General features: G+C 44.1%; 2 protein-coding genes across 10 annotated transcripts in view; both read left to right on the top strand.

Annotated features, from left to right (window-relative positions):
- SEC23B (Sec23 homolog B, coat complex II component) overlaps positions 1-20719 on the top strand; it is a 31126-nt gene extending 10407 nt beyond the window's left edge. For 8 of the 9 annotated variants that reach the window (XM_027559627.1, XM_027559622.1, XM_027559625.1 and 5 more), the window contains 11 exons: positions 1409-1532; positions 2500-2580; positions 6464-6553; positions 7522-7628; positions 8889-9042; positions 11476-11553; positions 12616-12777; positions 13609-13695; positions 14969-15124; positions 15500-15565; positions 19871-20719. In XM_027559627.1, coding sequence (XP_027415428.1) covers positions 1409-1532; positions 2500-2580; positions 6464-6553; positions 7522-7628; positions 8889-9042; positions 11476-11553; positions 12616-12777; positions 13609-13695; positions 14969-15124; positions 15500-15565; positions 19871-19960 — 1195 coding nt within the window. In that variant the 3' untranslated portion in view covers positions 19961-20719. The remainder of the gene's footprint in view (positions 1-1408; positions 1533-2499; positions 2581-6463; positions 6554-7521; positions 7629-8888; positions 9043-11475; positions 11554-12615; positions 12778-13608; positions 13696-14968; positions 15125-15499; positions 15566-19870) is intronic. The other variant, XM_027559617.1, reaches the window with a different exon arrangement.
- A 783-nt stretch (positions 20720-21502) lies between these two features.
- On the top strand, positions 21503-23452 carry SMIM26 (small integral membrane protein 26). The gene is made up of 3 exons (XM_027558122.1): positions 21503-21521; positions 21743-22012; positions 23124-23452. Exons 1-3 carry the CDS (start codon positions 21503-21505, stop codon positions 23288-23290), a joined length of 456 nt encoding a protein of 151 aa, XP_027413923.1. The 3' UTR covers positions 23291-23452.
- Positions 23453-24147: the final 695 nt, after the last annotated feature.

The following is a 24147-nucleotide window of genomic DNA, read 5'->3' as shown; positions in this document are numbered from 1 at the left end:
GAGGCTCCAGTGTGGCGGTCGGTTTTAACAAACTCTCTGGGGATTTTGGTGAGATCCACAGACGTGCAGTGCTGGTCTGAAGCTGCTGCACGTTGGCATCACCTGCGAACATTAAAAGCTACTCTTGATTTGAGTCCTGTTCCTAAAGTCGGATTTAATTAGCACAGCACATGGCCTGGGCATCAGCGTATTTAAAGTTGCTGAGCATTTCTGATGTGCAGGGTTTGAGAATCCCTGCGTGTTCTAGGTGTGGCTGAGCACACGCAGCTGATGATTATATCATTTTTGTTTTAACTTTTTAATTGAAGTAATTAAGATTCACAAGGAATTGCAAACATAGTACAAAGAGATCTGTCCATACTTTTCATCCAGCAATTCCCAGCGGTTCAGTTCAGTTGCTTAGTCGTGTCCACTCTTTGTGACCCCATGGACTGTAGCTTGCCAGGCCTTCCTGTCCATCACCAACTCCCAGAGTTCACCCAAACTCATGTCCATTGAGTCGGTGATGCCATCCAACCATCTCATCCTCGTCTCCTTCTCCTCCCGCCTTCAATCTTTCCCAGCATCAGGGTCTTTTCCAATGAGTTAGTTCTTTGCATCAGGTGGCCAAAGTATTGGAGTTTCAGCTTCAACATTAGTCCTTCCAATGAATACTTAGGACTGATCTCCTTGAATGAACTGATTGGATCTCCTTGTAGTCCAAGGGACTCTCAAGAGTCTTCTCCAACTCCACAGTTGAAAAGCATCAATTCTTCAGCACTCAGCTTTCTTTATAGTCCAACTCTCACATCCATACATGACTACTGGAAAAGCCATAGCCTTGACTAGACGGACCTTTGTTGGCAAAGTAATGTCTCTGCTTTTTAATATGGTATCTAGGTTGGTCATAACCTAGATACCAAGGTTATCCTTCCAAGGAGTAAGCATCTTTTAATTTCCTGGCTGCAGTCACCATCTGCAGTGATTTTGGAGCCCAGTGGTGGCACTTACATAAATACAGCACAATGTCACAACCAGGAAACTTGACTTAGTTTATACAGTTAACTCCATTATGGACTGGACTTGGCTCTCACCAGTGTTTACATGCATTCATTTTTAAAATCTCTGTGTACGTCTAATTCTGTGAGGTATTTGTCATCTCTTGTAGGTTTATATAACTGCCATAGTGATCAAGATACAAGCGCTGTTCTAATTAATTCTGTTTCATGTTTTAAAAATAGTGTTTTTCCAGAGTACAGCTTGAACTGGCTGTTACCATTAGCAAGCAGTATATTGTCAGTAACACCTTTATAGACAGGCTTGCTTTTTACTTTCTTCTCTAAATTAATTGTTTGTCAGTACCCAAGAAGCCTCTGAATGGCTTTCAGTCATCTAAAGGTTCACTTTCTTTTTCCTTTTTTCTTCCTAGAGGCTACATGGTGATGGGAGATTCTTTCAACACTTCTCTCTTCAAGCAGACATTCCAAAGAATTTTCAGTAAAGATTTTAATGGCAATTTCCGAATGGCCTTTGGTGCTACTTTGGAAGTAAAGGTACAATATATTTCTAAATATTTAAGGGAAGAATAGTGTTCCTGCTTATTTAGTAGTTGGCTTTGGAGAAACCTCACCCCGCAGGACATGAGCATTTATAAAGATAAGAATTTCCCAGCAAAATAATCCCACCATCTCTGGTTGCTTTGCTTCTCAAGAATGAACTGTGTATTTATCAGTGTTTGAAACACAGAGTTGTCTGCTCTCTCCGCAGGTTCTGCCCTGCCCTAGGACAGCAGGCCGTAGATTACGGGTGGTAGGCTGAGCACCCACTCAGCCACTGATTCGTGCATAACACCTGCCTGCAGATGGACCAGAGTGCTCTTAAATAGGGCGGCATCATGAGTATAGCTTTTTATTTTCCACTCAGGGACTGTAGACCTATACCCTTGATCCTGAGTCACTGAGAAAACAGTCAAAGTGACCATTAGAAAATACGATGGTAAATATTACTTTGCGAATTGGTGATAATGAGTAAATCATCTGGGTTAAACTTCAAACAACATCATCAAATGTTTGAGGTTTATTTAAATAGATGAAGAATGGACTTTGCTGAAATGAATTCAGAATTAAGTATATTTAAAGATACACAAGACAGCATGTTTGCTGATTGACAGTTGTGACTCATTACAGCAGGCTCGTGGCATTGGGGAGGAATGTGGTATCATTGGTGGAATTGCTGTCCTCTGTGTGCACAATCATTTCAACTTGGAGAAAGCAGGACATGTGGCATCATCTTTGGAACAAGACATGCTGCTTCTCAAGGAGGGTTTTATTAAAGTTCTGGTTGGTTCACAGAAGCCATGGAGAACCGTGTACCAGCTTTTGTGTACTGGAATCCCTGTAGGGTTTTCTCTGGGTGAATGATAACCCTGCCGTTTCTTCCTCTAAGTTTTAGTTGTGTCCTTTGTAAGAGGGTGGTTCTTAGTGGTTGTTAACTGTGTGCTCTTGTGTAATTCTGTCTCAGACCTCAAGGGAGCTGAAGGTTGCGGGAGCCATCGGACCCTGTGTGTCTCTAAATGTGAAAGGACCGTGTGTGTCAGAAAACGTAAGAAAAACTTCATCACCTTTCCCTCCTCTGTCCCAGATTTGACCGCTTAGATGGGTTGAAGCTGGATGACCTTTTGTGTGTCACCTGTTGGCTTGTGTCTGTGCAGAGGGGTGGAGGGGTAGTGTCATCTCTGTCTTTCCATCCATCCATCTGAATGGTCAGAGAGGAGAAAGCTGAGACTCGCAGAGGTTCAGTGTCCTGCTCAGGGTCAGAGCTGACACAGAGGAGCCAGGCCCAGGTCCCCCTCACCTGCTACTCCTGCTTGGGTGGTCGCGCCAGAGAACCACTAGGCATTCCATCCCATGGAGTACAGCCCTTTTGAAATAAACTCATGTGCTTATTGCCCTTGGAAGGGCTGCCTTTGTCTCACTTCTCAGAGACCATTCGAGTTGGCTGGGCGGTGGGTGACACTGTGCGTGCAGATGTTGGTGTTCCTCGAGTGCGTGGAAGCACGGTTCAGCCCTTACCAGATGGGGAGGTGGCCTTGCTGGTGGCCTGCTTCCTCTTCTCACACTTCAGCTACCAAGGGTGCACCAGCGGTCCAGTGAGGCCTGTCCAGGCTGGCTCTGGGCAGGGTGATGATGTTTATGTCCTTCCCCACCGTCATCTTCAACTTGAGGGTGGACGAGAGGGCTGAATGTGGACTCGGGGAGGGTGGTCAGGACAAGGTACTTCACGGATGCAGGACTCAGCATCTCTGTTGGGGAATAAAGGAAGTGATGGGACCTGCTGTATAGCACTATTGGGAGGATTCAGCGAGCAGCCCAGGGGAAGCACCGGGGATGCCCGCACTAGATTTCACCCTTCACATCAGAGTTCTGTCCTCAGCAGTGACTGTTTCACTAGTGACTACCTAGAGCAAGTTTGAAGTTGCCAGAGGCAAGATAATTTGTGAGAATTTTCCTGTAACCCTCTGGGTGAGGTGGATTGCTGCCCCAAGCGCCTCTGATGAGTCCCTCATCATCCCCAAGTACTATGGGACTTGTACTCCTGTTTCTCACTGGGGCCTTGGGAGGCTTCCTTGTTCCTAAATATTCCCCATAGACTTAGAATCTGCCTCAGAAGGTGTTGTTGATTAGTTCATGCTGATGAGCTGCTCTGGGGTCCAGCAGGGATCAGCCATGACACTTGTTGATGGGGAGGGAGGAGGCAACGGCGAGGGAAGTACAGTTTTCAGACACATTGGGAAGTCTGAGAAGAGTGTAATGAATCCTCTTTCCCCACCTAGGCTCATCAATCCTGGACATTTTGTCAGGATTATCGCTCTGTCCTCTCGTTGGCCACATTTGAGTTACCTATCTGATATCCTCTATTTGCCATATTTGCTATCCTATGTTGCCTTTGAAAACACATTGCAGATGTCTTGAGTCCGTGTTTCAGTGTGCAGCTTCTGAAGACAAGGCTATTCTCAAGACTAGGAAAGCAGTTTCCTGATACCATCTAACACACAGTCACGTTCTTTGCCTGCTTTCTCTCCAAGTGCTCTTGCAGCTGTTTTTCCCTCTAACCAGCATTGCATCTGGGATTATGTATCCTCAGTCTTCTAAGATCTAGAATGGACTTCCTGTCGTTTTGTTTATGCTTTCTAGCTTGTCTTGTTTGACGACATCTGTTGAAGAGACGGAGCCACGTGCCAGTGTCTTCTGTCCTTGAGTGTCACGAGGTTTCCGTGTGTCTGTTTTCTCATTTGACTTGCTTTCTGTCGTATATTTGCTGTGAAGTGGAGGCTGGGCGGATGATTAGATGCAAGTGAAACCCTTTTGGGCCCACACTTCCTGAGTGATCTGTGTGCCTGCAGCCGAGCTGTGGGGAGGTGATACTGCTCATGCCTCAAGTATAGGGGCCGTTCCCTTTTTGCCTCAGCAGGAAACCAGTTGAATGAGATGATAGCACAACACGAGTATCTTGTTTGCCAGCAGCCTTTCCTCTGATTGCATTAGGTTATACTTTGATAACCCTGTGTTTCAGTGTATTTGAATCTCAATAAAATGGTGACTCCTAGTTCCATCTTTCCATTTTCTTCTGATCAAGGCAGGGTAAATGCTTACTTAAGGAGTTTGTGTATTAGTGAGAAGTCCTTGTGGGGCTCTGGATGGTTTGTGACCACGCTTGGCAGCTGGTGCTATTCTGCCCATGTCAGTTTCATTGTTCGGGACCTGACAAAACAGCTTAACAACAGGCAAACAAGCAAGTTTGTTGGTGTGTGCATCGCACATATACACAGCACGTACGTGCCTAGTGATAGGTAACTGCAAGGGGTGCTTAGAACTTGGGGAGTATGTTGCTTCTTAACAGAAGAGCAATAAATCTGTTGAAGAGGGATAACACAGAGGAATGGGACTTCGGATCCTGAAGAGTGGTAGATGGAGGAAACGTAGATAGACGGGGAAACTCATGAAAAAGGAGGGTTTTTTAAGCACAAGTCATTACACATTCTTCCATGCCACCTCTGGGCTGATGAGCATCTAGCACGTCCTTGGTGGTTACTTCAGAAGCTCCTGCCTTCTTGGCAGGAGGAGGACGGAGAGTTTTTTTACTTCTGCTTTTAAAAAATGACCTTCAGTTTAAAATAATCCTTAGGCCATCATGGCATGTTTCGGGTGACAGTATCCTGAACCCGTGGGTCTGAAACTTGAATGAGTTTCACGTATTAAAAATGGAGGTGGACAGTGTGGAGAGAAGGGTTAACAAGGCCAGAAAAGGAGGTGGGCAGGCCCGTTACTTCCTCACCCTCATTCCTGGGGGTGGCTTCACTGCCCAGCAGGAGTTAAAGGGAAGGTGAACACCCAGACCTCTGTCCATCTCGCAGTCTTCTCAGGAAAGTCTCATGAAGCACAAGGAGCTGTGACCTGATGTCACTGTGACTCTCCCCTCTCCTGCCTGAGCGTCACCTTCCTCAGATGCTGGTTCTGTTCCCCGGGGACACAGGCTCCTGGCTCGGCTCCATAGAGACTGGATTGATGTCAGCTGTCCTCAGCTGACCCTTTACACTGCGGGTGGATTCAGAGAAATGTATGAGAGGTGTCATGACTCTCAATGCACAGTCATGTTGCTCTCCAAGGATGGTTTTCCGTATTCTAGTGAGGTGTTGAATGTATGTCTCAGACCCTGGTTCGTGGTTCTAGGTGTATGATACCTGTAGCTTTTCTTCTCAATGATATGCTTAAAGCTGTGATACCCTTCACACTTCAGTGAACTTCTTATCACTGGGGAGCCGTTCAGCTGTTCAACATAAAGTAGCTTTCACACAGCTAAAATCTCAGTTCTCTTACCAAGAATTTATACGTTGCTTTTGCGTAAAGGAATTGGGTTAAGAATTAATATTTGACAGCTCAAGTTCTGTAATTATTTCTTAGTCTAGCAACAATGGGGGAAGCACACAAATCTTTCAAGCTAAGCAGGCGGTTCTTTTTTCTTCTAGTATTTGCTTCTTCCCTGTCCCTGACTTATCCTCTCAGTTGACGTCAGTGTTCTGCACTGTGTGTGTCTGTGTAGAGATACGTCTCAGTGATGTAATGAAAACTGATCAGAGTGCCCATTTGAAAAGCCTGATTTTAAAGCACTGTGATAAGTGTTAAACTTTATTCTGGCTTGTAATTTTACTTTTTTCGTGAAATTTAGATTTTCTTTATTTTTTGGCTGTGCTGTGCAGATGTGGGATCTTAGTTCCTTGACCTGGGATTTGAACTTGTGCCCCCCTGCAGTGGAAGCTCACAGTTCCTAGCCACTGGACTGCCAGGGAATACCTGAAATTCAGGCTTTTGTTTGGAGTGAGATAGTCTAAGGGGCCTGTCCTCAGAGTCAGTACTTGTCATTAGCAGTTAATCACTGGAGTATCTTTTTTGTCTTAATTCTTTTTAATTCGTCTTCTCACCCCTAGGAGCTTGGTGTCGGTGGCACGAGCCAGTGGAAAATCTGTGGCCTGGATCCCACGACAACGCTCGGCATCTACTTTGAAGTAGTCAACCAGGTGGGCTGGATTTCTTTGTGAATAGTCATGTCTCCGTGTTGTGTTTTCTGGTTTATTACCGACCAGTGGCCTTTGGTTTCTCTCTCCAGAAGCTGATACTACTTTGGGCCCGTGTTGGGTCCGATACCATTCTGGCATCATCTTTTTTATTCTTTCTGGGGTTTGGTCAGAGTCAGACAGGAGATTGCCCTTGTCACTTTATTGAACTGATAAGGTCATCAGAAGAGGAATGGCTTTTATCAGCCATCATAATGTTGGTGAATTTCTGAGTGTGTCAGTTTTTCTCCAGGATTTTACTGTTTTAAACTCAGACATACAGAAGAATGAGTAGAATTGTACAGTGAATACCCCAGTAGCCACCACTGAGGTTCTGTAATTGTCTAGCCTTCCCTCAATTCCTTCTATTTGGCTGGACTTTGAAGCAAGCTGCAGTTATCAGTGTCTTTCCTCGCTGAACCCCTCAGCATGTATATCATTAAGTCGTGTTCAGTGTTTATTTGAATATGGTTCTCTTGTTGCTTTTTTTTCTTTTTTGATCCCTGGGTCGGGAAGATACCCTGGAGGAGGGAATGGCAACCCACTCCAGTATTCTTTTAATTTTTATCTTTAGTTAATTTTTTTTAAAGTTTATTCATTTATAATTGAAGGATGGTTGCTTTACAGTATTGGTTTCTACCATACATCAACATGAATCAGCCATAGATTTACCCATGGCCCTTCCCACTTGAACATCCCTCCCACCTCCCCGCGACATCCCACCCCAGTAAGTTGTCACTGAGCCCCAGCTGGTTCTCTGTTTTTGAGATAAGAATTATGAAAAGTGAAAAGCCCTGATTTTAAGTGTCACATTCAACACGCCTTGAGAACCTTGCTGTCACCATGGTGTTGGTCGTCTTAGGACGCACCTGCAGCCTCTGACTGCTTGTGTGGGGTCCTGCACTGACAGTCACAGGCCTCTTGCCCTGCAGCACAACGCCCCGATCCCGCAAGGAGGCCGAGGCGCCATCCAGTTTGTCACGCACTACCAGCACTCCAGCACCCAGCGGCGCATCCGTGTGACCACCGTTGCCCGCAAGTGAGCACCCCAGCTTCCTCTCTGCTGAGCCCCTGGTCTTTGCTGTGGAGGGAATCTAGTATCTAGTTGTTCATCTCTGCGATCCACTGATTGCATGGTCCTCACCAGCCCTTGCTGGCTCATTTGACCAGAGCAGGGTGGGGACGAGGGTGGGGGGAGGAGGGGGCAGGGGAGGAGGCAGCATTGCAGCTCACTCAGCTTAGAAGACACTCCTTTAGTAGGGATAAGTTCTTTAAAAGTGATGTTTCATTATTTTATTTATCAAATAAGTGACCCACAAGCATACCGTCCTCGTAAAAGATTCAAACAGCACATAGTTATGTAAAGAGTGGGTCTCCCTGCTTCCCCTGAGGTGAAGTACAGTTACCGTGCTGGCTTCACTGTCCACAGTCCCATTTCTGGGCAGTCATGTACCACGTGTGTGCATTATATATGTGATGGCTTTTGTGTTGGTGTGCATAAGCTTCTCTCGTTACTGTGTCAAGGACACCTTTCTTGTCAGTACATAAAGGCCTCAACGTTTATGTTTTGTTTTGGAAAAAAAAAAGCTGTTTTGAAGTAGTTGGTAAAGAATCTGCCTGCAGTGCAAGAGACCTGGGTTCAATCCCTGTGTTGGGAAGATCCCCTGGAGGAGGGCACGGCAACCCACTCCGGTATTCTTGCCTAGAGAATCCCATGGACAGAGGAGCCTGGCGGGCTGCAGTCCATGGGGTTGCAAAGAGTCAGACATGACTGAGTGACCAAGCACACATTAGATTCAGGTGTACAGCATAGTGATCGCATGTTTTAATAGGTTGTAATCCGTTCAAAGTTATTATAAAATGTTGGCTCTAGTCCCTGTGCTATACAGTATGTCCTTGTAGCCAGTTTATTTTATACACAGTAGGTTTTACCTCTTCCTCCTTGCTCCTCCCTCCTTCCCTTTCCTGACTGGTAACCACTAGCTTGTTCTCTATTTGTGAATCTGTTTCTGTTTTTTTATATTCATTTGTTTCATTTTTTAGATTCCAGGTGTAAGTGAACATATTTAGTATTTGTCTTTCTCCGTCTGACGTGTCTCAGTAAGCATAGCACCCTCTAGGTCCATTCGTGTTGTTGGAAATGGTGGAATAGAATTCCCTTTTTTGTGGCTGAGTAGTATTCCCATGTGTGTGTGCATGTGTTTGTGTGTGTGCGTGTGTGTGTGTGTAAAAGCAGAGATTAAGAAGAGGTGCGTGTGTGAATGTGAGAGCCGGCCCTCACCCTGGGATGTCCGGTCAGTTGGGCAGACGTGCAGAGCCAGCTGAAGCACATCGAAGCGGCGTTTGACCAGGAGGCGGCGGCGGTGCTGATGGCACGGCTGGGGGTGTTCCGAGCCGAGACGGAGGAGGGGCCGGATGTGCTCCGGTGGCTGGACCGACAGCTCATCCGGCTGGTGAGTTGGGGGCAGTGGCACTGAGTTCAGTCTTGGTCTCAATTCTACTTTTGAGAAAAGAAAACTCATTGAAACCTCTTATTTTATATATTCTGTAAACAAGAGTTTTATCAGTTGCTTACCTCATACCAAGCACTGGTGGTTCTGAGAAGGGTGTAAACAAAGCATCAAATACACATTTTCTCCAGGGCTCACCTTACAGGTGGGAAGAGGCTCCACACGCAGGCTGTTTAGATGATGGTGTAGACCTAAGTGTGTTGAGGGTTGACTCGGGAGTCCCTGTGAATGCTGGGCTTCTGCATTTTCCCTCCAGACCTTGGACGGTTTGGGGGGGAGTTGGGGTGCAGCACTGCCAGCCTGTGGGCACAGTGTGCGGTCAGTGTGTGGGGACCTGCAGAGGCCACGGTCACAGGTGCCTGAGTGTGCAGCAGGGGAGCAGCCGTGCAGGTTGTTTGCGCGGTTCCCTGGTTGTGGAGTCACAGAGGGGAAGGGGCAAGTGTGGTTCTTGAGCAGAGGTGTGTCAGCAGCGTGATGCCACCTGTCACCATGTAAGATCCATCAGAGGGTGAAAGGGCTGCTGTTGGGGAGGCCCATGGAGAATTTTTCTGGCTCCAGGGGGCAGAGGCCAGGATGGTGGCGGTACGGTTGGAGGGGAGAGGAAGTTTGGAATCAGGATGTATGCTGAGAGGAGGATTGATTGAACCTGGTCAAACTGTCTGTGGACTCAGAAAATCAACACAGAGTCAGATTTTAAGTGTGGGTAATTGCAAGAATGGTGGAGCGCTGGAAAAGGGGAAAGGAGAACAACTTGAAAGTGGCGGAAAGGAATCTCCTTTTTTTTTTTTTTTTTTTTTAATGTAGTAGTTTATTTTGAGTGTGAACTTGCAAAGCATGTCCAAGGAAAGCGTCCCCCTGTAGTCAGGAGAGGTCCTGAAGGAGCTCAGGTCAGAGGTCAGCACTGCATCTGGAGAAGGGACATGGGTGACACTGGCCTGGCTGTCAAGCTGTTTGTAGACAAGGAGGTGAGGATGGGAGGTGAGGAAGAGGGTGGAGGAGCCCGCCACAGTCATGGGGAGGGAGGGGCCGGGCTGTCAGAAGAGGCAGAGGAGGATCAGTTGTTCGATAATGGGGTTCAGGAAATTGCTGCTCTAGTGGCTGGCTGACAGGAGAAATTGAAGAGGCTGGGGGTCCCCTGGCTCACGGCAGGAGAGGATTTATGATGGTGAGGTCTGTGCGAGAATGTGATGCAGAGAGGCTCGTTGCCAGAGATGAGCTTTCTCCAAACGGTGGGCAGTTGGATCCTTTGGTGACTAGAGGGTGTGTGAAAGAAAGGAGGGGGTGTGAGAGAAGGACATCGGAATGAAAGAGAAAATGTTGAGGTCCTTTAATGGACCGGAACCTGGTGGTCCGGAGTCGACTGATAAGAAAGTAAAGGAGAGAGAAAGAGGCTGATACTCCTTGGTTTACGCAGAAAGCCAATAAAATCCCTGACATGGGGCTTGCTCTGTTCACGGAGGCCTCAGGCGCCCTCTCAATGGGGTGAAGGCGCAGAGCGCCTTCTCGAGAGGGTCTTAGAAGCCCGGGCAGGAAAGTGAACTCAGAGAGCCTCTGTGCTCCAGGGGATAGCCTGAAAGAGAGAGAGAGAGAGAGAGAGAGAGAGAGAGAGAGAGAGAGAGAAAGCAAGACACGGGGACCAAAGCTCTGATGGAGCAGAGGTGTTTTATTCAATATTGTGTAGGTATTTATACTGTCTTACAAGATAGCTATTTTCAGCAGAGATAAAATCAAAATTTACAAGTTATCAAGGAAACCTGAGGTCATCCATATGAAAGAGAGAGGGTTGTAAATAATCACTTTTACCATATGGTTCATAAAAAGGAAGAGGGTACTTATCACCATATAGAAAAACTAACGAAGGAAAAGCCTGGATTCCTCAGCCCCTGGGAGAGGCTTGCTTCTCCTTTTAATTCCTGAATATTTATGAATTAATAAAGAACAGAGGATTCCTGACAGATCCACAACTGCACACAGGAAGCCTCCTGTTAAATGCTTCCTGACAAGAAAACATTCATAAATTTGCCTGTGAGAGGACAGCGGAGTGGTAGAGAGATGGGATGTTAGGTTATCCCGGTCCTGGAGGTTTTCCTATGGAAGAGTTGCCTGGGATGCCTCTTCTAGCCCCTTGCAGCCGGCACTGCATGGGAGCTGTTAGGACGTGGGGCTCTGGCCCCTCCCAGATCTCCCGCCCCTCCAAGATCTCCGGCCCCTCCAAGATCTCTCCATCTCCTCCCCACACACAGGTGTTGAGTGTTAAGTGCAGTGCTGGGCTGAGCAGGAAGGGGTGGAGGTGAGGGTGGGGCGTGGCCCTCTTCCCAGGAGTTTTCAGGTAATGCTCACTTTGTTGTTGTTTTTTTTCCTGTTTTCTCTCACCAGTGTCAGAAGTTTGGACAGTATAACAAAGAAGACCCCATGTCATTTAGGTTATCAGATTCCTTCTCTCTGTATCCTCAGGTAAGTAATACATGTTAAATAACAAAAGAAGAAAGTCATATAAATAAAGCTCACTGCTCTCAGGGTAAAGTGAAGACTCCATGTGTTTGGAGACTTCATCTGTAGGTGATGAAGGTCATTCAGGTCAAGGTCAAATGGTGCCAGAGCCCCTTGGGAGACACAGGGGACACCCAGAGAGCAGGTGCACAGACTTTGGGGAGAAGGCAGAACAGGCCCCTTGCTGTGAGGCCATGGCATGATCTCTGATTCGTGGTTTGCTGAGGGCCAGGCGCCTGTTTCACTTGGTGGCTGGGAGCCAGCCCTGTAGCCGGGCCTGGGGTGTGTGGGTCGGGCCCTTCACAGAGCAGCTTCCCCAGAACAGGAGGCAAACTCAACGTTTTCCTCCTTCCCTCAGGGATGCCTTAGTGAGGAATAAGTAGGAAGAAGCAGACTTTCATTTTTAAGGGAACTTGTTAGGACTTTGCTACACAAACAGGTATTACCTTATTGGATACTCGATTTGGTGAGTTGACCTAGATTTCAGTCTTTAGCTTGTTTAACTTGGACTCTAGGGCTTCAGGGAGGCTCAAGAGCCTAGCTCACTGGACGGGCTGGCTGGGCGGTTCTGACGTGTGTCCGTCTGGCCTCTGTGCGAACTGTCGAGGCTAGAAGAAGGCCCACAAGAAGACAAGCTTCTCTACCTTGGCCCTTCCATGTGGAAACTTTGACTTCCCCAGAGAACCCCCTCTTTTTTAGAAATGTTTATTTCTAATTGTGAAAACTCCACAGCATACGATTGACCCTCTCACCCATTTTTAAGTGTGCAGTTTGGTAGTGTTGAGTATGTTCAATTGTTGAGCAGCAAATCTCAGCCACTTTCACCTCAGTAAAGAATGGTCATCTTTCAGCTCTCCCCTCCCTGTTCCCCGGCCATGGGCTGCCATCCCAGCCTCAGCTCACTGCGCCTGAAGGCCTTGGTCCTGAGGGCTGGTTCTTCTGTCTACGGGTGGTGGCAGTTCTGCTCTCTGGGGGTCTAGGAAGGTGACAGTTATGTGCTTTGTTCTTTTTTCTTTGTAAATGCAGTTCATGTTCCATCTTAGAAGGTCTCCATTCCTTCAAGTCTTCAACAATAGCCCTGACGAGTCTTCGTATTATCGGCACCACTTTGCCCGGCAGGACCTCACCCAGTCCCTCATCATGATCCAGCCCATCCTGTATTCCTACTCTTTCCACGGCCCCCCAGAGGTAAGGGACCTAGGCACTAGGAATCAGCTGATATGGAGTGCTTTTAGTCTAGCAAGTTCACTCTTCGAGCAAAACTATAAGAAAGAAATCTTTTGAGTCTTTATAGTAATTTAGCAGCATTTCTGAGTATTAAAAAAACGTGCATAGGAAAAAGTCACAGGATGCATAAAATTAGAAAGCAGTCCAAATGTTCAATGTAGGGAAGTTAAGTAATCAGAAATATTCACAAAGTTTATGTAATAGAATAAAGTAAATCCTTATGTTAGATTAAAGATGATTTTTAAAAAGCCACCAGGAATGAAAACTATAAAAAAAATAAACCACAATGACCATATTTGTTGTTCTTTAGCAGAAATTTTCAGATTTCCCTTAATGAGTTTAAGTATACTTTTATTATTGAAATAAAAGTCATAATCAAATGAACTTTAAAACTGGTATTAAAGGATGTTCTTTTTCATGTAGGCATTGTAGTTCTCTGTCATCTACCGCAGTAGATTTGAGAGAAATATGTCTCTGATAGAATTTATTTCTAGCACAAAACAAAATTTGGAATTATTTCTGGTTCCTAGAGCAGAAGATAACATTCATCTTGCTTCCCAGTTGATGAGAGATTATTTAAATCTCTTTCTTGTACAAAATTGAAACCTAGAGTTGCCCCATCGGAGCAGAAAGTGGGAACTTGGCACGAAGAGGGGGTGAACCTCCCTGCAGTGTATATTCGGCCCTGCAGCTGCCTGGAGGGAAGCAGGGGGCTGGCCCTGGGTGGGGGGCTGGCAGGTGGCCATGTGGGCACCAAGGGAAGACCCACGCCGTTCTCTCCCTGTGTTGCAGCCCGTGCTCCTGGACAGCAGCAGCATTCTTGCTGACAGAATTCTGCTCATGGACACCTTCTTCCAAATTGTCATTTATCTTGGTGAGGTAAGACCTTGGTTATGGTATTTGTATACTTAGTAATTTCAATATTACTTGCTGTAAGTAAATCTGAAGTGGTCCTTTTACATTTTTAAAGTTTTTTTATGCAATTTTTATTTATTTATTTTTTTGCAATTTTTAAAGGTTACTTTTCTCACGTTGTTAAGTACATCCTTGAGCTCTATCCTGCCCCTTCCTCCTCCCCCCAGTAACCGCTAGCTTGTTCCCTAGATCTTTGTGACTGTTTCTCTTTCATTATATTCACTAATTTGTTGTATTTTTTCAGATTCCACATATAAGTGAGCTGATCCAGTATTTATCTTTCTCTGTCTGACTTATTTCACTAGCATAATGCCTTTCAAGTCTATCCATGTTGTTGCAAATGACAAAATTTTGTTCTTTTTTTAGGGTAGAGTTGTGTATATATCCCATGTTTTCTTTATCCATTCATCTGTTGATGGACACTTAGGTTGCTTCCATATCTGGGCAGTTGTGAGAAGTGTGCTATGAACATTGGGGTGCACGTATCTTTTTTAATTAGTGTTTTTGTTCTTTTCAGATATATGCCCAGAAGTGGTCATATATGATAGTTCTGTCTTTAGTTTTCTGAGAAACCTCCATACTTTTTTTTAGGTGGTCCTTTTAAATCACTATGATTTATTGCTTTCTGAGTTGTCAGGCAAAATCAGTTTACTTTTTCTCAGTGAACTCTTTATATTCACACTGTCCTTTCGGAATTGCATTAGAGTTACTAGTAAACACCGCTAAGTTTGGGGCTAGAGTGTTTACCTGAGATAACATGGCCCAGTGAACCTTATGCCAGGTCTGTGGTTCCCAAGGATGGCTGTAGGTGGTGTTTATTCCTTTCTCTGAGAGGTTTGTGCCCTAAGGAAAGGAGGGATTCCTCAAAAGAAAATCCTCTATGTTCAAGGATGTTTTCTTTTTTTCTATTATATATTGATACATTCTTTACCTTCAGTTCATTTCTTTTTAACAACTGACTTGACTCTCTGGTGTCTGTACATTAGAAGTGATTTCAAATGTCCTGCAAGGAAGAAATTGTTTTCTAATGTTAACAGGCGTTTTATAACCTGAGACTTTTTTCAGATGGTGGTATCCTGGTCAGATCCACTTGGCTCCCCTCTGCAACTCGTCTTTCCTGACTTAAGACCTTGTCACTAGAAACAGGTCCTGAGTGGAGTGTTAGAATGTCAGGGCCATCCTAAGACTGTCATTACAGCATCTCCACAACAAGTTGTGATTTGTCTGTTTGCTGCAGACCATAGCCCAGTGGCGGAAGGCAGGCTACCAGGACATGCCCGAGTATGAAAACTTCAAGCATCTCCTGCAGGCGCCCCTGGACGATGCACAGGAGATCCTGCAGGCGCGGTTCCCGATGCCACGGTACATCCACACAGAGCACGGTGGCAGCCAGGTGAGCCAGCTCGGCCCGCTGCTCTGCTGGCCTCGTGCACGATGCCTCTGAAGGCTCTAAATCCACACAGCCTGGTCAGTATTTCACATGGTGACCGAAATCAACAGGCAGGTGGCTTCCAAATACAACTTCTTTCTAAATGAGTGGTTAGAATATGCTGGTGTGGAAAGGAGAGGATTACCAGAGTAAAATATACCTCGTGTTTCAGGAGCCCAGTGAATGGAGAGCCTTTGGGCATAAACTGAACAAATGGGTTCCCGTGTGGTAAAAAAACTTCTAATTTAACCAAAAAAAAAAAAAGTAAAGACGTTTTTTTCCTGTTAAACTAATATTAATGCCATTTTTAATCTTTAAATCTACTTTTTTTTTTTTAAGGCTCGATTTCTTTTGTCCAAAGTGAATCCGTCTCAGACACACAATAACCTGTATGCTTGGGGACAGGTGAGTAACTGTCAGGAAATTGAGGAGAGGCCAGGCTACTTTTTTAAAATGTTGCTTTTAAATTCTACAAATTGGAGGATTCCCTGGCAGTACAGTGGTTAGGACTCAGCACTTTCACTGCCAGGGCCCAGGGTTCGAGCCCTGCCCTAGAACTAAGATTCTGCAAGCCACATGGTGTGACCAAAAAAAAAAAACCCGAAGTGAGAAAATAAATAAATGCTACAAATTGAATCCTTTTTGGCCCAGAGATAATTTGGGTGTTTTGCTGGGAAGAAAACTTTGAATAATATAGAAATTTTCTGTTACCAGCATTTTCAGTTTATAAGGTTTCAGTTACCTGAGAAAGTAGTCAGAAATAATAATTCATGACTTTTGATTACACACCATTCTGAGTAGCCTGATGAAGCCTCACACCTTCCTGTTCCCTCTCACCCGTGTTCTCTTTGTCTGGTGCATCCACGCTGTCTACACCACCTGCCTGTTAACACCTGTATAGGAAAACCTTAGTATATGCAGGGTTCCATTCTACCCGTGTGTGGTGTCAGGCACTGGAGTCTTGGAACCTGTCCACTGTGGATAAGGGGGCGACTAGAGTCTACTGTGTAGGCTAGGGGCAGGGAGACACGTGGATCCCCTTCTGCAGTGCACAGTGGAGTTTGATGGGTTCATGCCAAAGGACCGGATGCTGACCTGTGACCTCCGTGTGCTCCCCTCAGAGACACGCAGCATCTCCCCAAGCCCTCCGCTTCCTGCTCTGTCTCCCCTCTGCTCCTGCTCACCACTCCTCCTCCCTCCTCTTCACTTCTCAGCTCTGGCTTCTTTATCTGATTATTCCCAGCATTTATGTCTCCTTTAAATGAGTCTTATTTTTCATAGAGCATTCTTGGGGGTGGTAATTTTTAAAAATTTATGTGCAGTTGTAAGAAATAACACAGAAAGATCCCCTATTCCTTAACCCAGTTCCCCCAGTGGTAACATCTTGCAGAGCTATAACAATATCATAACCAGGATATGGACATTGATGAGGTCAAGATATGCATTTCCATCTCCCCAGGGGTCTCTTGTGTTGCCTTTTATAGTGCCACTCACATCCCTCCTGCCTCCACCCTTTCCCTAACACCTGGCAGCTCATGTCCTGGTTTCCATTTCTGTAATTTTCTCATGAAAAAGGTTCCACAGGGAACTATATTCAACATCCTGTAATAAACTGTGATGGAAAAGAGTGTGAAAAAGAATATATTTACACATGTATATGTAGCTGAATCACTTTGCTGTATAGCAGAAACTTTTGCGAATCAGTGAACATATATGAAACCACACGGCACATAATCTTGGGGGACTGGCCTTTCTCCCCTCAGCGTGCTTATCTAGAGATCCAGATTGTTGGATGTGTGGATAATTTGCTCCTTTATTGGTTGAGTAGTGTTCCATGGTGTAGACATACTGCAGTTTATCATTCACCCATGAAGGACAGCTGTGGTGTTCACAGTTTCTGGCCATTAGGAATAAAGCGGCTGTAAACATTCTTGTACAAGTTTCTTGAACATAAGTCTTCATTTCTCTGTGATAAATGCCTAGGAGTTCATTAGTTGAGTTGGCTGATAGTTCACAGTTTTTAAAGAAACTGCCATACTCTTTTTCCAGAGTGACTGTCTCCTTTTATATCCCCAGCTGCAGTGTATGAAGCCTCATTTCTCTGTCCTTGTCTGCGTATGATGTTGTCATTATTCTTATTTTGTGTCCTGACAGATGTGAGTGGTATAACATCGTGGTTTTGATTTATATTTTCCTAATAGCTAGTGATGTTGAACATCTTTTTTGGTGCTTTCTCATCTATGTGTTTTCTTCGGTGAAGGCTGTGTCTTGCCTATGTTTTAATTGGATTTGTTTTTTAGAAATGATTGAGTTTTGAGAGTTATATATTCTTGATGCTAATCTTCTGTCAGATTCATGGTTTGCGTATGTTTTCTCTCACTTCTGGTTTGTGTATACATTGTCTTCACAGGGTCTTTGTAAAGTAAAAGTTATTTCTATGAAGTGCACTTTTTTTTTAATGGATTGTGTTTTTGATGTCAAGAAATCTTTGTCTTACCCTAGATTCCAAATATCTCCTGTGACTTTTTTTACTTTAAATTTGCATTTCAGTCTGTGATCCATTTTGAGTTAATTTTTGTATGAGATGTGAGGCTTAGGTTTATTTTTTGTTTATGGGTATCCGATTGCTCCAGTACCATTACTTGAAAAGGCTACCTTTTTTCCATTGATTGCTTTTGCATATTTGTCAGAGATTATTTGGGCATATTTGTGTGAGTCCACTTTGGGGCTTCTGTTCTGTCCTGTTGACCTATGTTTCTGTCTCTCTACTAACACTATACAGTCTTGGTTATTGTAGCTGCATAGTAAGTTTTGAAATCAGGTAGACTGGTTTCTGTCACTTTTTTTTCAAAACTTGCTTAACTATTCTGATTTCTTTGCATTTCCATATGAGTTGTACAATAATCTTGTATCTATCTTTTAAAAATCTTGCTGGAAGTTTGGTAAAAATTGCACTGAACCTCTCTGTCAATTTTGGGAGAGTTGGTACCTTTATTGAGCTTTCCTATCTGTGAACTCAGTACGTCTCTCCATTTATTAAGTCTGTTTTTATTTCTTTCATCAGTTTTTCTTTTTTTCTTGAGTGACTCTGAGTGATACTGTATTTTTAATTTCGGTGTCCAGTTGTTCATTGCTAGTACAGGTCTTTAACTTACACTGGGATTACATCTGAATAAATGTATCGTAAGTTGAAAATGCATTTAATACACCTAACCTGCTAAACATCATAGCTTAGCCTGGCCTGCCTTAAATATGCTCAGAGCACTTACATCAGCCTATAGTGAGGCAAAACCGTCTAACACAAAACATATTTTATAATAACACAGAACGTATTGAGTATCTCATGTAACTTATTAAATACTGAACTGAAAGTGAAAAGCAGAGTGGTTGTCTGGGTCAGAATGGTTGCGTCTTGGTTGTTCACCCATGTGATTAGTGTGGCTGACTGGGACCTGCCCAGCATCACAGGAAACGGGCTGTGTATCACTAGCCTGGAAAGAGACCAAAACTCAAGATGTAAAATACGGTGTATGATTTCTACTGAATGAGTATTGCTTTTATGCTATCATAAAATCAAAGAATCATAAGTCAGCAAGCATAACATAAAGTCATTTTTGTAGACTTGTGTCCTGTGACCTTCCTGAGTCACTTACTACCTTTGACAGTTTTTTGGTAGATTCCTTGGGATTTTTTACAGACTTCTTCAAGTAGAAGCAGTTTATTTCTTCCATTCCAATTTGAAACCCGTTATTTCCTTTTCTTGTCCTTTTATCTGTTTGCTGGGTCATTGATTTCTGCTCTAATCTTTATTTTCTTCTGCTTGCTGTGGGTTTATATCTTTCATCTTCTAGGTTCTTGAGGATAGGAGTTTAGATTATTGATTTGAGACTTTTCACTTCTTCACTGTATGCATTTAGTGCTTCTGAATCCCTTTGCAGCATGACTTTTGCTGTGTCCCACAAGTTTTGATTGTTGTATTCTTGTTTTCATTCAGTTTGATACATTTTCTAAAATTTCCTTTGAGAGTTCTTTTTTGTCTTTTGGATTATAAGTGTTTAGTTTCCAGAGATTTTCTTTTTGTCTTTAGTTATTGATTTTATTTTGATTCCATTGTGGTTAAACAATATACCTTGCATTATTTCAGTTTTTAAAAAATTTGATGGTTTGTTTTATGGTCTAGGATATGGTCTGTTTGGCCTATATGTTCCATGGTCACTTGATTGGGTATTCTGCTGTTGGATAGATTTATAGATTGTTCTGTAAATGTCAGCTAGGTCCTGTTAGTTGATGGTGATGTTGAATTCTTATATACTTCTGCTGATTATCTGTATAGTTCTATAAGTTCTTGAGAGAGGATGTTAACATTTCTTACTCTTAATGGTGAGTTTGTTGCTCTTTTGAATTCTGTCATGTGGGAGCCAGCTCTGGAGGAGTCCTGAGAATTACACAGAGGATGAAGTAAGAGAGCATGTTCTCAGAACTGTGTAGTGGCAGGGATGGCCAGATCTTAGTGGATCAGGGAGGGTTTTGTGAGGAAACTATGCTTCACTTGAAAAAATTAGTTAGCTCGGTAGGAGATGGGCATGGGTGACAGGAGTATTCTTGGCAGAGGGACAGCACTTCTAGTTTCCTGAGGGGAAAGTCCCTAATTCATGAATTTTAACCAGCTTTTAAGATACCTGCCAGTAAACCCTTCTCGTTTTATTTCAGGAAACGGGAGCGCCCATCCTCACTGATGACGTTAGCCTGCAGGTGTTCATGGACCATCTGAAGAAGCTGGCTGTCTCCAGTGCTTGTTGAGTTAAGGATATAGGCAGGAAATGGAAGAAAACACTGTCATTTTGTGTTCACAAATGTTTATAAAGGCTTAACATTCCTTTTACTTTGCCAATGGATTTTAATAAATAATCAAAGGAAGTGTTAGTAACTATTTAGATTTTAATTTATTTATATTCCTTATCTGTGCCCTTTTCTTACTCTCTGAAATTTTAAGGTCATAAACATTTTGGTATTGGTAGATGTTTATATGCTTTTTGTATCCTAACTTTTAGAGTCTGTATAAAATCAGAGCTAATGTATTTTGGCAACTTGCTTACATGAAAATCAATGATCAGAAAGGAAATAAATCTGGATGGAGAAAGCATTGGTTAAAATAGTGCTAATACATATTTGATTTCTGAAGTCTCTGTAAGTCTTGAGTATGTTTTATGTAAATTCTCCAACAAGTAATTCCTGAACTTAATCTTCATTTACTGTCCAAATATTAACAGATAAGGAAACGTAAGAAATAATGTGCAGCTGTTGAGGCTGAGTGGTCTGGAGTGGCACTGTCCCTCCCTCACCTGAGATACAGAGAACACATTGGTGGTTACCAGTGGAGGAGGGATGGGGAAGGGTGAAATGGATTAAGGGGGGAGGGGGTCTGTTGTACTGTGATGGAGGGAAACTAGGGATTGTGGTAGTGAAGTGACTGCAGTGCATACAGAACTTGAATTATAATGTACATGTGAAACATGTTATAAACCAACGTTACCTCAATTATAAAAATTCTAGCTATTCTACCCAGTGGAGTTCATTCTTGTTTTGAGGTTATGTCCCCTTTCACATAGGCCCCCGATGGCTAAGATGGTAAAGAATCTGCTTGGGATGCAGGAAACCTGGGTTTGATCCCTGGGTGCAGAAGATCCCCCTGGAGGAGGGCATTGCAACCCACTCTGGTATTCTTGCCTGGAGAATCCCATGGACAGAAGAGCCTGGAGGGCTACTTGAGGTCGCAAAGAGTTGGAGATGACTGAGCAACTAACACACAATTGCTACGACAGCTGTCATCCAGGAATTTCTTTTGTTGGACTCCTCTGTTAGTTTCCAGGAGTAATAAGGACCTATAGTGCAGGAAACTACTCAATACTCTGTAATGACCTATATGGGAAAGAATCTAAAAAAGAGGGGATCTATGTATATGTAAACTGATTCAGTTTGCTCTATACCTGAAACTACAGCATTGTAAATCAACTATATTCCAATAAAAATAAGTGCCAGGGGCTTTCCTTGGCAGTCCAGTAATTAAGGCTCTGCTTCCAGTGCAGGGGTCTTGGCTTCATCCCTGGTCAGGAAACTAAGATCCCACAAGCTAAGGGGTCCAAAAAAAAGGGGGGACCCCAAAACAAGTGCCACCTGAAGCCTTTGTAAGGCATGTCGTTACAATTATGCAAGCTCCAATACTTTGGCCACTTGATGCAAAGAACTGACTCATTGGAAAAGACCCTGATGCTGGGAAAGGTTGAAGGCAGGAAGAGAAAGGGACGACAGAGGATGAGATGGTTGGATAGCATCACCGAATGGATGGACGAGTCTGAGCAAGGTCTGGAAGTTGGTGATGGACAGGGAAGCCTGGCATGCTGCTGTCCATGGGGTCGCAGGGAGTCGGATACGACTGAGCGACTGAACTGAACTGAACTGAGAGGTGTGCTTAAGAGAAGCTGTCATAGGGCCCCGTCACATGGAAGGCAAGGTCGTGGGTTCCAGGCAAAAGACGGAAGCCCTCGGGCCCAGCCCCACACCTGAGTTCTTTCCGGGTGGGAGGTCCGTACTACACGCCCCAGGATGCATCGGGGGCCAACGCCGGAAGCGGCTGCCCAAGGCGGCTCTTCATTGGAGGCGGCGGCGGTGACGCGCAGACCGGAAGGCCCGCCTTCACCCGAGACTCGGAGGAGTGTGGTCTACGCGGCGGTGTCATGCGGCCGGCGCAAGCCCTTCGTTGGTACCGGCGGATGTCAGTCGTTTACGGACTGGGCGCCTGGACCCTGCTGGGCTCCTTGATTTTTTTGAGTCAGAAAAAGAGCAAGCCGCCAGGTACGGCTCTCTGGCAGGACCTCCGCAGACGCGCGGCCTTTCGTGGGCCGTGTCCGGGCGGTTAGCGGAAGTGGCTTCGCGGGGCCGCTTCCCCAGGTTTATTCTACGGAGCACTGGGGCGACTGCTTATCGTTATCATGGAACCAGGCAGGAAAGGACTTTTAGAGCCTTTTCCCTCGACCTTGCTGAGTTATTGAATGAGGCCATCACTGTCCTCAGAATCTGAAGAATTTGTGAGGTTCCCGGTCAAATGTCAAAAGACACTAGAAGGTGGTTTAAAGAGGCGATGCTCCTATAGCGTCAGCCTTCCTCCCATTCAGCGAGCAAAGGGTTTCAGGACTTGCACCTGCTGGAGTATTGAAATTTTCCCAATAGATTACCTACCAAAGAGGAAATCCTCCAGCTTTCAGAAATGGGGTATAAATCTAGTTTCCTCCAGAGTAGGCGTTGCCTGGGGCTTGGTGGGGAGCGACTGCTAAAAAAATCAGGGATTTTGTGTGTGTGTGTGTGTCTGGTATTCTAAACTTTATTTGGTGCTGATTGCACAGATCTGGAAAGACTAAAAACTACTGAATTGTATAAGTGAGTTAAATGTGTATATGAAAAATATATTTCAGTAAAGCTTTTTATGTAAAAACTGTGCTGATGATTTCGTTTGGTGTTGAAAATTACCAGGGGCCTGAAAATACACATATCCACAATTGAGCGTTTTAAAACATTTATCTCTGTAGTGGTCATTTGAAAAAAAAAACACAAACATTTATTTATTGATTGCGGGTGTCTTGGTTGTGGCATGTGGGATCTAGTTCCCTGATTAGGGATTGAAATGGGACCCCTTGCATTGGGAACTCCGAGTCTTAGTGTCTGGACTATCAGGGAAGTCCCCTATAGTGGTCATTTTTTAAAAAAAAATATTTTAAAAAATTCTTTTGACAATGGTGTCAGGAATCTGATGGGGTGGGGTAATTCTTACCTTAGTTTATTTAATTTTCAAGACTCTACTAATAATTCTAATGACTGCTGTATAGTTAGAAGTTTGTGATCAACTATAAAAAAAAAAAGATAAAAAAGTTAATGATGCAGATGTTCCTTTTTTTTTTTCTTTTTTAAGGTGATAAAGTAGAACAAAAGGATGCCTCAAGAAACGAACTATCTGAGCCCCCACAAGGCTTTTATGTGGAAACGATTGTCACATATAGAGAAGATTTTGTTCCAGTTACTGCCAGGATCATCAATTATTTGAAATCATGGACTAGTGGCCCTGGACCAAAATCATGATTGACTGCTGAACTCTGAAAACAGAACTTTGGTTCAGCATATACATTTGAGAGATACCTTGATTTCCACTTTCCATTTGTGAAAAGTGAATACATTTAAGTTTGCTTTAAAATAAAATAAAAAATAGGCAATAAATATCCCCTTGAAAAAAAGTAAATTGCATATTCAGCGGGTGTCCTTCTGTATCACAGGAGTGAAAGATTGAAGTGAAATATCATATTGAACTTTGTAAACTTGGTGTTCTGAAATTAGTTGATGTAACTTTATACTTGTTTCATGTTGCTGTCAAACAGAGCTTCTGTGGTCCCTTTAAGATTAGGTTTGGGAAACCTCCACGTTTAGTTTGGGACTTGGAGCAGCCCTTTGTGTACTATGTGGGTGCTTGGTAAGTGTATTATGAACTGGGTCGTAACTCCTGGATTCAGTAGACTCCATCGGTTCTTTAGGAGCAGCACAGATACCCTCATCCTTTCAGCTGATGTGGATTAAATCCCAACAGTGGCTACTAGTATTCTAGAGATGGGGGTACAAAGTGAGGATCCGGGTCCTTGCCCTCTGGTGCTGCAGGGTTTTCTCCACTGGTCTCCGTTGATTGCAAGTGACAAACCCACGTAAATGCACCTAAATCAGAAGGAGATGTATATGAAATACGCGTATGAACATGGAATTCCCTGGCAGTCCAATGGTTAGGACTTGGAACTTTCACTGCTGGGGGTCCAGGTTCTGTCGTTGGTTGGGCAACTAAGATCCTGTCTGCTGTGCGGTGCCAAAAATGGAAAAGAAAAGCTCCGTATAACTTGGAAAAATATCTCAGATTTTCTTTTCCTTGACATTTTTGAAGGATTATTCTAGTTACT

The sequence above is a fragment of the Bos indicus x Bos taurus genome, chromosome 13 (genome assembly GCF_003369695.1).
Source record: "Bos indicus x Bos taurus breed Angus x Brahman F1 hybrid chromosome 13, Bos_hybrid_MaternalHap_v2.0, whole genome shotgun sequence".
Taxonomy (NCBI): Eukaryota; Metazoa; Chordata; class Mammalia; order Artiodactyla; family Bovidae; genus Bos; species Bos indicus x Bos taurus.
The sequence above is the reverse complement of the archived record's forward strand: the minus strand, read 5'-3'. Positions and strand labels throughout refer to the sequence as shown.

Excerpts from the sequence above, each read along its gene's own strand:
- SMIM26 (XM_027558122.1), top strand. Across the intron at positions 22,013-23,123 it reads GAAAAAGAGCAAGCCGCCAG|GTGATAAAGTAGAACAAAAG; the intron begins GTACGGCTCTCT and ends TTCTTTTTTAAG.